The sequence below is a fragment of the Mustela lutreola genome, chromosome 9 (assembly GCF_030435805.1).
Source record: "Mustela lutreola isolate mMusLut2 chromosome 9, mMusLut2.pri, whole genome shotgun sequence".
Lineage (NCBI taxonomy): Eukaryota > Metazoa > Chordata > Mammalia > Carnivora > Mustelidae > Mustela > Mustela lutreola.
The window spans coordinates 48,174,552-48,188,923 of NC_081298.1; the positions used below are offsets into that span (position 1 = coordinate 48,174,552).

Sequence of the window (14,372 nt, forward strand, 5' to 3'; positions counted from 1 at the left end):
TACTCATAATTTCCACTTTATTTTCTGTACAGGGTGACATAAAACATACATATTCTTTCTGCTAAGGTAGAGTGATCATCACATGGTTAGTTTTCATAACATAATCCTCCACCCGAGAACATGAGGGAGGAGACCCTGCAGTGCCCAACACAACACTGCCCAGGCAGGAGCCTGCTCCAGGCCACAGCTCACACTGCAGGCAGGAGGGTCGTAGGTGCCATGCTGTACTGCCGGGTCCCCTGAAGGAAGCCACAGAAGTTGCATTTGGACATTTTAAATGCACAGTATCAGAGAAAACAATAAATGCACACACTTTGGTTACAGGGATGTCATTACACACTGTCACAACTGTGCAAAAATACTGTTTTCAAATCATTAAATAAAAAAGGAACTCACACAAGCTATAAAAATGTTGCCACAAAAAGCAAAGCTTTCCTGTAAGAAATTTTAACTGACTCTGACTACGAACTAACTCCAGATTTGATAAAATACAAGAACCCAACATAAATGGTCATTATATTTTATTCATAAAGAACATTCTGTAACTCCTGAAAACCTAACTCGGGCCTTGTGGTACTACCGTATGTTGACAGGACATTTCAAAAGTTTGGATAATGTTAATGGACTTTCTTCTCATTCTCTTATTTTCTGGCAGTTCTGTTCTAGCCATTACAAGTATTTTTACTTTTTTCATGTGAAATACTAAAAACAAAAAATTCTTAACCCAGCCACTGATCCCAGTGTTTATTTCAAGACAAACTAGCAACTCTCCAACTAACATAACAAAATGGTGCCAGTACTATTTTTACAAACCATACCTCTTTCTCAGACAGGGGTCTGACGGGACCATGTTGAAAGCTAAAGGAATCCTAAGAGAAATCATTTGGTTCTTACTTTAAGTGGTCACATCAGAAGGACCTTTTAACAAGTGAAAACAAACCTTGCACACTAGTGATGAAACAAGCATCCTGGCAGGCTAGGATTTAAATGCTCTCCAGATGAGAGAGACTTACAGTCTGAGGACACAGACAAAAAAGCACCCTCCTTCCCATACCTCACTTTTACAAAAGTGCATTTGGCTGGTTGTCGAACAGATGAAGCATAGGAACCCACACTCTGCTCTAATCATTTCTTCATAAGAGATTCTGACAGGAAGTGAAAAAGTACCAAAAGGGCTGCATTCCAAATTGTACTATAAGTGATAGCCAGCTTTCTTCTAAGAATCCCAGACCTTTAAAGGAAGGAACATTCATCAGATCCCAGGTCACAAGGCCAGAGTGTCCAGTCTTCTGGTCCATTCGGTCCACCCTGTGACATCTCTGACCTTCCTCTCCACCAGGCTATGTTAGCACAGGTGACCCCACAACCGCAGCTAGGAAATCCACAGTGACCTGAAGGACAGCCTCTACTACCAGGCGTCAGCTGGCCCTATCAGCTACTTTCTCCCTCATCTCAGTCCAACATGCTCACCATCCCCTTGCCTTCCTCCAAGCTCAGCCCTTTTTGTGGCGTACCCTCTACTTCCGCTCAAAAAAGGCCTACCGATGCTAGTGGAGGGACATCCAAAAATGAAAACACCCTTCAAATGCCAGTTTCCATCTGACCTAACATGGGAAATTTCATTATCTGTCTTTAATGGTAGCAGCATAATTTTAGAAAGACCTACAAGCTAGGACTGGCAAAAAAATACACATCAAACTTAAGTCAGTTAAGCATAAAAATACAGAGAAGATTCAGAAAACAAGACCATGTCTAAAGCACAGTATCAGCATGTTAAATTCATAAACCAATAGAGCAAATATTATGTAAACAAAAATGACAACTAAATTCAAACATTCAAGCCAAAATGACTCCATTAGCTGAGAAGAAAATCAATTCTCCTCAGAAGCTCGTTGCCCTTCTTCCCCAACGGGACACATGGCAAACCTCTGTACCGTATTTACACCACCTAACCCATCATGTTTAATTAAAGGGTAAAATTAATGACCTGGTCTCTCTGTGGCCTTGACGCGGATTCACATGGTGGTGGCACACCAGGCATCATCTCAACGTGGACAAGTGTATGAACGTGAAAGTAAACAAAAGGACATGCCTTTCAAATTACTTTTATGTGAATATAAAGGGTTCCACTCCAACTTAAAGTGGGAACTATCTCCAGGAAAAGGAAAAACTGTTGTGTACAGATCTCTAGTGTGTGAAGGAGTATAAATCCATCAGACTCACCCTGACATTGGCCCATACACATCAGCAAGCCCTGCCAGGAAAGTCCCTTTTCTCACAATGTTAAGTAAGTGATGCTGGCAGACCCCGGCTGTTCTGAATTTTCGCATGCATGTTAGCAAACACAACAATATAAAAAGCAAACAAATGATCACTAGCACCATCAAAAGAATCACAAGAACAATAAAAACCATTTTTAGTAAGTGAAGCCATAAAGCTCATTCCTAACAACCATCCTGAACTAAACATGTAAACTTAGAGAATACATCCAGGTGCGAATTTGTGGAAAGTATGCAAAGCATCTATTACAATGATTAGGCTGGGTACTCCAGTCTAAGAAAATGACATAAAAATACATGATAAAGTTAAACACAGGCTCTGCTGATATCAAAACAACAGGAATAAGATTCTGAAGTAGTTCTCAGAAAACTCTGGGTCTCTGACAAACATGAAATAGCCCACTACACCCACAATATGCACAGGAGCTTCCCAGCCGTCCACTTAATGAAGACACAAACACAGGGAACTTAAACACACAGATGGTTTGGCCCATGTGCAACAGAATTAAGCCATTTAATGGGCATCCCATAAAGATCATGTGGCCCTAACATGAAACTAAAGAGGAGTCAGCTGCATGCCACAAAGACATAAATGTTCACTTTAGGTCCCCGTCTCCTTCTCCATCCCCTTGGATGGACTTTTTGATACGAAGCAACATGGTCGTGAGCCACTGATCCAAGCGAGATATTGAGTCAAATTCCTTCACCTAGTTTAAAAAAAAATAAAGGGAACAGAAATTAGTCTATGGAAATATAACCAAAGCACACACACAAAAAAACACCCCAAGCTATTTAAACATTACTAAGTGATAACCCTCCAACTTTCTTCATTTAAATCCTTCATTTTAGTTTATAAATTTTCTTCATGAAAAATGGTTTATATCATTCATTCCAGTTTATAACTCTCTTCACTAAAATGGCTTATGTGTTCTGTGACTATTTTGATGGAGCTAGTGACAAGTTCCTGTGCTTTCTAAACCGCTCTATGTGCTAACATGCTGAGCTCCTAACTGCCTTTGTAACTGGAAGAGCATACTTAATGTGACAAGGGAAATGAAACCTCGTATAAGAATGGAACATGGAAAATGCATGGTGTTCTAATAGTCACTGAACATGAATCAGCGTACTTGCAGAGACAGGAAAGACATGTGGAAGTGGAATCTCTTTAACTCATTTCAGTGCATTACCAGAGAGTGATATTTCAAATATGATTCAAATGGTTTGGGAGCCAAAGTGAAATGGAAAACATTCCTTTCCACTATTGTGTCAAAGCCATGAGTAAATTAATGGAGGATACTGAGCAATCTGCTTAATTATAAACATAAGATGGCAAATATGGGAAAACAGAAAACTAATGAGTATATAAAAAAAAAAAATCTTCCATTTCTTTTATGCCAAGAATATACCAAATTCTGTTTTTTATATTTCAAGCTGTATTTCATTCAAACAGCAAATTTTAACAGTATGTGATAGTGTATTAAATTTGTCTCCCAGCTAAATTCAACAGGCTAATGGAATTAAGTAATTACAAAGGTTTGTGGGACATATAAAACATAGCCTTTGGGAAAAACAACTTAGGTATATCAGAAAAATCTTCAAATAAACGTTCAGCACTCATACAATGAAAAGATGTTTCTAAACTTCTGAGAATGTACTACATTGCAAATGCATAACTTACTGCTTCAGTGTAAGCTTCACTGTTCTGTTCTTCATGAGCTTCTAGAAGTTTCTGGTAGCGTAAGCATGAAAAAATTAGTTTGGTAGGCTAAAATGTTCCACCTATGAATAGATACTTTAAATACAGAAATAGCCTTAGTATCACATTAACTGATGTTGCCAAACACCTTACAGAATAGAGGAAATTCTCAAATATAAGCCACAAGTTACCCCAAGTCAGGAATCTAGTTTTTGTGCTAACATTTCTGAGTTCCTTGGTTTAGAACACAATGCTTATGTCTTTGACTCTGCTGGCATCTGAGACCTATTCTACAAAAGCAGGAGAGTACCAGTGCTCCTCAGAGAATTAGAGTTTCATTTTAGACCTGATCCCACCTGACAGCAAAGGGTGTTTTTCTTCTTCAAAGTTGTGGTGTTACTTACTTTCAATAACTTACATTCCCTTGAATCAGTAAATGCTGGAAACATCTCTTCATATTTCTCAAGAGCAAGCTGAAAGAGAAAAGCCACTCATTAATGCCCCACTCACTGAATCAGGAAATAAAGCCCTTTCTATCTGAACATCTTACTACTTCAGTTAAGAATTATCTGCAGCCTATTTAAATGTATAAGAAGTATGCTGTTAAACTCAACATCAAAATCAACACAGGAAACCTTGTTCAGTTTGAATTACTAACTTCAGTTAAGAATAAATTTCTAAATCAGTTTTTCTAAATTAGGTTGCTGTAGAGAAAACAACTTGGACCAAATCTAATTTGTAAAAACTCACAAACCAAGTTTCTGTGACCATTCACTACATAAAGAAACCCTTCCTTAACAATGTCCAGATTCCACATAAATATCACTCTGCTTAAGTCTGGAGGGAAGGATACCTTTCCTCTCAGCAGCTTTACTTCTGTTGTCCGAGCCCCAGACACAACAACAGTCCAAGTCTCTGCCTCCTGTCTCCCCAGTCCATGTTCCCACACAATTTTGGAGTTTAAAACAAAGGATGTTATTCCACTTTTATTGTCTCACCACTTTGCCCCCTAATTTCTTTTTTTTAAGATAGATTTATTTGTTTGAGAGAGACACAGAGAGAGAGAGAGTGAGAGAGAGCGAGTGCATGAGCAGGAGGGGCAGAGAATCTCCAGTAGACTCCCCACTGAGCAGGAGTCCGGCACAGGTCTGGATCCCAGGACCCTGAAATCACAACCTGAGCTGAAACCAAGAGTCTGATGCTTAACCAACTATGCCACCCAAGTGCCCCAACCCCCTAATTTCTTTAAAGCAAAACTACTGAAAGGAACACAGCTACCACTTCGGCAGCAGTTTCAAGATTACAGCTAGGAAGCACAGCGTAGTATAACTGTTATTATTATTATTAATGCATGCAGCTTGGTTTTGCTATAACCAATATCACCCAACAAAGCATATCATGAATGACAGAAGGCCTGAGGCGAGTTCTCATGGGTAAAGTGCACTGGAAACTCGCGCTGTGTGACTCCTTACCTTGGCATTCAGCTCATCTACTATGAAGTGACAGAGGGCTGCTTTAAAGAAGTAGTCCTTTGCACTGTACTTCAACAAAGGATTATCCATGGTGTTTGCCCCAACCTAGGCACAGAAAGCAGAATAGATTTCAAAGGTTTGCTTTTTTATGGTAGGCAAACTGATCCTTACCTTCCCTTTAGAAAATATCTATATCTTACATCAGTTTTGCTATGAATATATTTTTTTAACTCAGTATCACACACTAGAAAATTTTACTATATAAGAAACAATATTTGATACATAAAGCACTAACATGTTAAAAATGACCCAGAAGACTTCTACTTCCAGGAAGATGGAAAAGACATTATTTTTCTCTATCCCTCCTGCCAAGAGCAACTGAGAGCCCCAGTCACTTTATATAAAATCAACAAAAGGAGACTGAAAAGTAGAGACAAGATAGCAGACCAGCTAGGGTCCTTGAGACACACATAAAATACAGCAGGGAGTTCTCTGGGTTTTTTCTTTCATCTATCCCCAACCTAAAATAGAAAAAGCCAGCAACTCTTAAGTGCCACACTAGATGCAGGAGGAAAGAAGCAAAGAAAGAAAAAATTCTGAATATTCAGAAATTTGCTTTCTCTAGCTGAAGGACCTAGAAAAGGGTAACCTAAAAAGACAGAAAAGTTTAGGTAATTACTGCTCACTCTAGCCAATGCCATAGAACACCATGGTCCCTAACCCTACTCACTTCAGTAAAGACCCTAGATGGAGCTGAGATGTTAATGCTTTTGAGACTGCAATTGTGAAGGAACCCCAAACCCCTGCCAAAGTGGCTTCATGAAGGCCCAGAAGGAAGCCATGTCTTCATCCTTGCCAGCTTGTAATGGCCCATCCTCCTTCATGCCTGCTGCAAGGCAATGGAGACTATGTTGGGAGCCTGGGCCTTGCCTCCACCCAGTAGGAATAAGACATCATCTCTAATCTCCCAGGAGTCATGGTTTCAGAAGAGGCCTAGTGTAGGCTTAAGACTTCTATCACCATTTGGCAATAATGAGAACAATCCCAATGTGGTGTTGGTGGAGAGCAAGCAAGGGTGGGAATGGCCACACCCACCCAGGAGTGAAGCAACACGCCCCTTCTTCTGCCAGAGCAGGGTCACAGAAAACCAGCTGAAGGAGAAGGTTTATTTATTTTAAGGAGAGAGAAAGAGCGCATGAGCAAGAGGGGCAGAAGGAGAGGTAGAGAAACTCTCAAGCAGACACCATGCTGACCACATGCTGAGCACATGCTGAGGCTAACAACAGGACTTGATCTCATGACCATAAGATCATGACCTGAATCAAAACCAAGAGTCAGACGCTTAACCAACTGTACCACCTAGGCACCCCTGAGAGAAGGTTTAAACATGATCAGGTCCAGCTGTCATAGTAGCTCACAACACTAAGACACGAGATCTTAAGCTACATGAAAACCAACAGATGAAAGCTCTGAGGTAACAGAAATGTTAAGATTATACAACAAAGATTTTAAAGGAGCCCTCAGAAAAAATGCTTCAATAAGCGATTATAAAAATGCTTAAAACTGGGGCGCCTGGGTGGCTCAGTGGGTTAAAGCCTCTGCCTTCAGCTCAGGTCATGATCCCAGGGTCCTGGGATCGAGCCCCACGTCGGGCTCTCTGCTCCGGGGGGAGCCTGCTTCCTCCCCTCTCTCTCTCTGCTCCGCGGGGAGCCTGCTTCCTCCCCTCTCTCTCTCTGCCTGCCTCTCTGCCTACTTGTGATTTTTCTCTCTCTCTGTCAAATAAATAAAAACTTTAAAAAAAATGCTTAAAACTAAATAAAAACCAGAAAGCATCAATAAAGAAAAAAGAAATTTTCAGCAAAAAAAAAAATCTCATAAGATATAAAAAAGAGGGGCGCCTGGGTGGCTCAGTGGGTTAAGCCGCTGCCTTCGGCTCAGGTCATGATCTCAGGGTCCTGGGATCGAGTCCCGCATCGGGCTCTCTGCTCAGCAGGGAGCCTGCTTCCCTCTCTCTCTCTCTGCCTGCCTCTCCATCTACTTGTGATTTCTCTCTGTCAAATAAATAAATAAAATCTTTAAAAAAAAAAAAAAAGATATAAAAAAGAAACAAATGGATATTTCAGAACTAAAAAGCACAATAACTTCATAAAAAGCGGATAGGCTCAACATCAGAATAGACAGGAGAGGAAAGAATCGTGAACTAACGACAGAACACTAGAAATTACTCAGTCTGAATAACAGAGAGCAGACAACAGACTGAAAAAAAAACAAAAACAAAAACAAATGAACAGAGTATCATCAGAGACCTATATGACTATAAAATAAGGTCTAACATTCAGGTTGTCTGTCTTGGGAAGAAAGGACAGAGAGAAGGGAAGAAAGAGTACTTGAAGAAATAATGGCTGAAAACTTCCTAAATTTGGCAAAAAACATAGAACCTACAGATTGAAGTAGTGAATCATCCAAACTGGATGAAAGCAAAGACACCCAAGCCAAGTCACATAAACTTCTCAAAAACAGAAGCTAAGGAATAAACTTTAAAAGTGGCCAGTAATGGGCACCTGGGTGGCTCAGTCATTAAGTGTCTGCCTTTGGCTCAGATTGTGATCCCAGGGTCCTGGGATTAAGCCCAGCATCAGGCTCCCTGCTTAGCAGGAGGCCTGCTTCTCTCTCTGCCACTCCCCCTGCATGTGTTCCCTCTCTTGCTGTGTCTCTATCAAATAAATAAATAAAATCTTAAAAAAAAATAGAATGAATACAATCAGCATTAAAAAAAAAAAAAAGTGGCTAGAAAAGAAAACAATACCTCACCTACAGGAGAAAAATAAGTCTGAATGAAAGCAGACTTCTCATCAGAAACCACAGAGGCCCTAAGTGGCACATTTTTCAAGTGCTAAAAGGAAAGAATTATCAACCCCAGGAAAACGTGCTTCAGGAATCAAGGGGAAATCAAAACATTCCCAGATGAAGGAACAAGAATTTGCACCAGTAAAACCTGCCCTAAAAGAATGGCAAAGGGATGTTCTCTAAATGCAAAGGAAACAGTGAAAGAAGTAATCCTGTAACATTAGAAGAAAAAGGACACAATAACTAAAATATGGGTAAATATAATAGGCTTTTCTTCTTCTGAGTTTTCTAAATTATGTTAGAAGATTGAAATTAAAAATTATAACCTTGACTGAGGTGGTTTTCAACATATGTAGAGAAAACAGTTAATTTATACTGAATGGGGAGGACAAAGGGACAGAAAGTAAGACTTCTATATTTCACTGGAAATGATAAAATGGTAACATCATCAACTTGTGATAAATCATGTACATATTACACCTACAGCAACTAGTCAAAGACTAGTATTTAGTCAAAGACATTTACTTGAAAACACTACAGATAATCAACCAACGCACTATAATTCAGGAAAAAGAAAACAGAAAAACAATAAAGGGCATAAATAGAAAACAACAAATAAAATGGCTGACTTAAGCCTGAATATATCAATAATTACATTAAATATAAATGGTCTAAATACACCAACTAAAAGAGATTCAGAGATTAGATTAGATTGGATATTCAGAGAATAGATTAGAAACTAACATAACTATATGCTATCCATAAGAAACTCACTTCCATTACAGTGATAAAGGCAGGTTCAAAGAAAAAGGACAGGAAAAGATAATATAAATATTAATCAGAAGAAAGCAGGAGAGACTATATTAGTATCAGATAAAGTAGACTTCAGAACAAAGAAAACTACCAGGGACAGCAGGGGACATTATATAATGATAAAAGTGTCAACCCACCAAAAGACATGGCAAACCTAAACATGTATACAGCAAACAACAGAGCTGCAAATACATGAAGCAAAGACTTGATAGTAATGAAAGAGAGACAAATCCACAATCACAGAGACTCCAACACTCCCCTCTCAACAATGTATTGAGATAGAAAATCAACAAATATATGGAACTCAACAGTCCAATCAACCAAGAAGACCTGATCAACACCACAGAACATGTTATGAAGCAACAGCAGACCCACAAACAAATGCCAAATCAGACCATATTCTGAGTCATAAAACTTTATCAAATTTTTAAAAATTGAAATTATAGTGTATTCTCCAGCTACAACAGAATCAAACCAGAAATCAACAACAGAAAGATAAAGAAGAAAATCTCCAAACACTTGGTAATTAAGCAAAACATGTCTAAACAATCCACAGAAATCAATATATACAATGAAATAAATAATATAACAGAATTGTTGAGACATAGTGAAAGCAGTGTTTAGAGGGAAACTTATAGCACAAAACATGCATACACAACAAAGAGGAAAACCAATAACCTCAGTTCCTATCTCAACTCCCTAAAAAAAGAATAGTAAAATAAATCTAAAAAAATAAGCATGAATGGTGAGTGCTGTGAAGTGAGTAAACCTGGCGATTCACAGACCTGTACCCCTGGGACTAATAATAAATTATATGTTTATAAAAAAAATTAAAAAATTAAAACAGAAAATGAAAGTATATAATCAATTAAAAAATGGACTAAAGATCTTTAAAGACATCTGACCAAAGAAGATACACAGATGGCAAGTCAACATATGAAAAATTGCTCCATATCATACGATATCAGGAAAATGACATTCAGATAATGATGAGATACCTCCACACACCTATTGGAATGGCCTAAATCCAGAACACTGACAACACCCAATGCTGACGAGGATGTGGAGCAACAGGCACTTTATTCACTGGTGGTGGAAATGCAAAATGGTACAGCCCTACTGGAAGACAGTTTTGGCAGTATGCTACAAAACTAAGCATATTCTTATCGTGAGATCCACCAATTGTGCTCCTTGATATTTACCCAAAGAAGTGGAAAAAAACATCCATGCAAAAATCTGCTTGGGGATGTTTATAGCAGCTTTACTCACAATTCCAAAATTTGGAAGGAATGAAGATGTCTTTCAGTAGGTGAATGGATAAATAAGCTGGGGTACATTCACATAATGGGAAATAATTCAGCCCTAAAAAGGAATGAGCTCTCAAGACATCAGAGAACATGGAGAAATTTTAAATGCAGATTACTAAAATGAAAGAAGCCAATGGGCAAGTCCATATACTGTGTGATCCTAACCATTTGACATGATGAAAAGGCAAAACTATAAAAAATTCCGTGGTTGCCAGGGGTGTGAGGTACCGAGAGAGGGATGAGTGGCCAGAGTACAGAAGATTTATAAAGGAGTGAAAACATTTAAATTTAAAAAAAAAAAAAAGCATGAAATAATATTAGAAATCAATGAAACTTAAAAACAGAAGTACAGAAAAAATCATTGAATTTTACCAAATGTTTAAAGAACGAACACCAATCGTTCACAAATTCTTCCGAAGAGAAGGGAATACTTTCCAACTCATTCCATAAGGCCAGTATTACCTTGCTACCAAAACCAAAGCTTTCATAAGAAAATTTAAGATCAATATTCTCATGAATGTACATTGAAAATCCTCCAAACAGACTAGCAAACTAACTGAGACAACTTATAAAAAGGATTACACATTATACAGTACAGGATTAGTTTTCTCCTAAGTGAGGTCTTGCCTTTGTCTGTGGCTCCTGGGGAGTCAACTCTAAGCCCTTGCTTGGAATGCCCACCTGAAAGAGTGTTTTTGCTTACTTGGATGTCTCTGACAATATGGTTCAGCTCAACCTAAGGAGGGACTGGAGAATCTGTGACTGAGCCACAGTAAAAATTCTAGACACCCAATAAGGTGAACTTCTTCCCCTGTTGGCAATACTCCATGGATATTTTTTCATCACACATCATTGTTGGGAGAAGTAAGTACTGTCTGTACAACTCCACTGGGGAAGGAAAAAAGGAAGTTCTATACTTGCAACTCTCCTGGACCCTGTCTTAAGCACCTCTTCTTTTTGCTGATTTTAATCTGTATCCTTTGGTATAATAAGCCATAACTGTGGCATAACAACTTAACCACTGAATCCTGTGAGTGCTTCCAGAGAATTATCAAACCTGAAGGTACTCTTGAAGACCCTCAAACTTTCCAATAATCAAGGATTTATCCCAAGAATGTAAGAGGTTGGCTCAAAATATGAAAATCCATTGATGGAATACAGCATATTAATAAAGAACAAAAAACATATGATCATCTCAACAGATGGATAAAAAAGTGCTTGACTAAAGCCAGTATACTTTGAGGATAAAAACACTACGAAGGAAGAAAAGGGTACTTCCTCAAACTGATAAAGCATATCCACCAGAGACCTGCAGCTAATATCCTATTGAATGATGAGTACTGAAAGCTTTCTGTCTAAGATGGGAATAAGATAAGGATGTGTGCTCTTGCTACTTCTATTTACCATTGCTCTAGAAGGTCTAGTCAGGGCAAATAACAAGAAAATGACGTAAAAGGCCACCAAACTGGAGAATAAGTAGAGCTACCTGCAGATGACATGAATACATGATTTTGTACAAATAAAATCCCAAGGAATCAAAGATAAACAAAAATCAAACAAACAAAAAAATCCCAAACCCATTAGAGCTAATAAACTAATTCATCAATGTTGCAGTATATAAAACTAGCAATTAACAATCTGAAAAGAAAACTGCGAAAACAATTCCATTTACAATAGCATTAAAAAGAATAAAATACTTAGAAGTATATTTAATCAAAGAAGTGCAAAGCTTACACACTAAAAACTTCAAAATATTACTGAACAAAATTAGAGAAGATCTAAACAAAAGCAAACGCACCTTGGGTTCATAGTATGGAAGACTTAAGAATGTTAAGATGTCAATATTTTCCAAATCGGTCTATAGATTCAATGTAATCCTCATCAAATTCCAGCTGGCTAAGAAGTATGAACTGACAAACTGATCTTAAAGTTCATATGGACATGACAGGGTCCCAGAATAGGCAAATAATCTTGGGTTGAAAAAAAAAAAAAAAGATCAAAGTTGAAGGACTTACAGTTCCTAATTTTAAAACAAAGCCATAAAATCAAGACAATGTGATACTGGCATACAGACAGACATATAAGACTAATGGGACAGAATAGTCAAACAGAGTATTACTCAAATAATTTCCTATGAAGGGGCTGAGACCATTTAATGGCAAAAAAGTGTATTCAACAAAAAGTGCTCAGAAAACTGCATAGCAACAAGCAAAAGAGTGAAGTTGGGTCCTCACCTAACACTATATACAAAAATTAACTCAAAATGAATCAAAGACCTAAAAACCTAAGGGCTCTAACTATAAATCTCTTAGGACTTCATCCAAGTTAAAAACTACATGTCAGGGGCACCTGGGTGGCTCAGTGGGTTAAAGCCTCTGCCTTTGGCTCAGGTCATGATCCCAGGGTCCTAGGATGGAGCCCCACATCGGGCTCTCTGTTCAGCAGGGAGCCTGCTTCCTCCTCTCTCTCTGCTTGCCTCTCTGCCTACTTGTGATCTCTATCTGTCAAATAAATAAATAAAATCTTTAAAAACAAAACAAAAACAAAACTACATGTCAAAGGACATCAACAACAGAGTAAAAAGCAACCCAAAGAATAGGAGAAAATATGTGTAAATCATATATCTGATAAGGAATTAATATCTAAAATACAAATTAAAATATAAATAAAATATAAATATCTAAAACAAGAATTTCTAACTTCTTAGAAATAAGAATTCCTAAAATGCAATACATAAAAACAAACACCCCACTTCAAAAATAGGCAAAGAAATTGAATAAACATTTCTCCAATGAAGATATAAAATGGCTAACAAGCACAAGAAAAGGGTCAACATCACCAACCATGAAGGTAAGAAGTAATGGAAATCAAAACCACAATGAATTACTTCATACTCACTAAGATAACTATTACCAAAAAGACAGTACTGCTAAGGATGAGGAGCAACTGGAATCCTGGCACATTGCTGGTGGGAATGTAAAATGGGGCAGGCGCTGTGGATGAGTCTGATGGTTCCTCAAAGAATTAAAAACAGACCTGCCACATAAACCAGCAATCCCAATCCCAGGCATATAACCAAGACAATGGCAAGCCTCCCTTCTCAAAAACATGAACACAAATGTTCAGAGCAGCATTATTCGTAAATAGTTCAAAAATGAAGAAAACTCAAATGGTAAACATTTCCTGAAAAACAGGTAAACAGATGGCAGAATATTAGTCAGCTATGAAAAGAAAGGAAGTATCATTACATGCTAAAAAAAAGATGAACCTTGAAAAAAAACTGCTATGTGAAAGAAGTGAGTCCCAAAAGGACACCTATCCTAGAAGGCCTAGAATGAACAAATCCATTGAGACAGAAACTAGATACTGGTTTCCAGAGACTGGGAGGAGGGAAGAATGGAGTCCTCCCCACTAGTGGATAACAAAAATGCTTGGAATTCCAAGCATTAGGTGCTGGTGATGGTTACACAATTGTGACTATACTAAAGCCCACTGACTTGTATTCTTTACCAGAGTGAACTATATGATGTGTGAATTATATCTCGATAAAAAGTAAAATTAAATAAAATGTATAATTAAGAAAGAACAAGATTCAGTGACTTCTACCAGAAACTGTTGAGACCACAGCAGCCTCACCTGCTCGTAGATCTCGATGGCTTTCTGGTACTGCTCCAGCTGGGCAGCATACGCTGCCACTTTCAGCAGACACTTGTTAGCTGAACTGAAATCAAGAACCAGAGCAGAGCAAATTAACAAAATTTAACAGAAAAATTAAAAGGTATCCCAGTACAACATCTTTATTTGGTACAGCCTGATATGCTCACAGAGTATAGTAAAGGTTTGTCTTTTATCGCACGTAACAAAACCAATTTTAATTATATTAAGAAAAACAGCACTTGCCTGTTGGATTCTTCCCCTTTGTAATAATCAGCTGATTGTTCATAATGTGCAATAGCCT

The 14,372-nt window shown here is 38.1% G+C and overlaps 1 protein-coding gene across 2 annotated transcripts in view; it reads right to left on the reverse strand.

Annotated features, from left to right (window-relative positions):
• NAPB (NSF attachment protein beta) overlaps nt 1–14,372 on the reverse strand; it is a 51,018-nt gene continuing 36,646 nt past the window's right edge. For both annotated transcript variants that reach the window (XM_059134219.1, XM_059134220.1), the window contains 6 exons: nt 14,315–14,370; nt 14,051–14,135; nt 5,448–5,552; nt 4,380–4,448; nt 3,958–4,008; nt 1–2,986 (listed from right to left, as the gene is read on the reverse strand). In XM_059134219.1, coding sequence (XP_058990202.1) covers nt 2,876–2,986; nt 3,958–4,008; nt 4,380–4,448; nt 5,448–5,552; nt 14,051–14,135; nt 14,315–14,370 — 477 coding nt within the window. In that variant the 3' untranslated portion in view covers nt 1–2,875. The remainder of the gene's footprint in view (nt 2,987–3,957; nt 4,009–4,379; nt 4,449–5,447; nt 5,553–14,050; nt 14,136–14,314; nt 14,371–14,372) is intronic.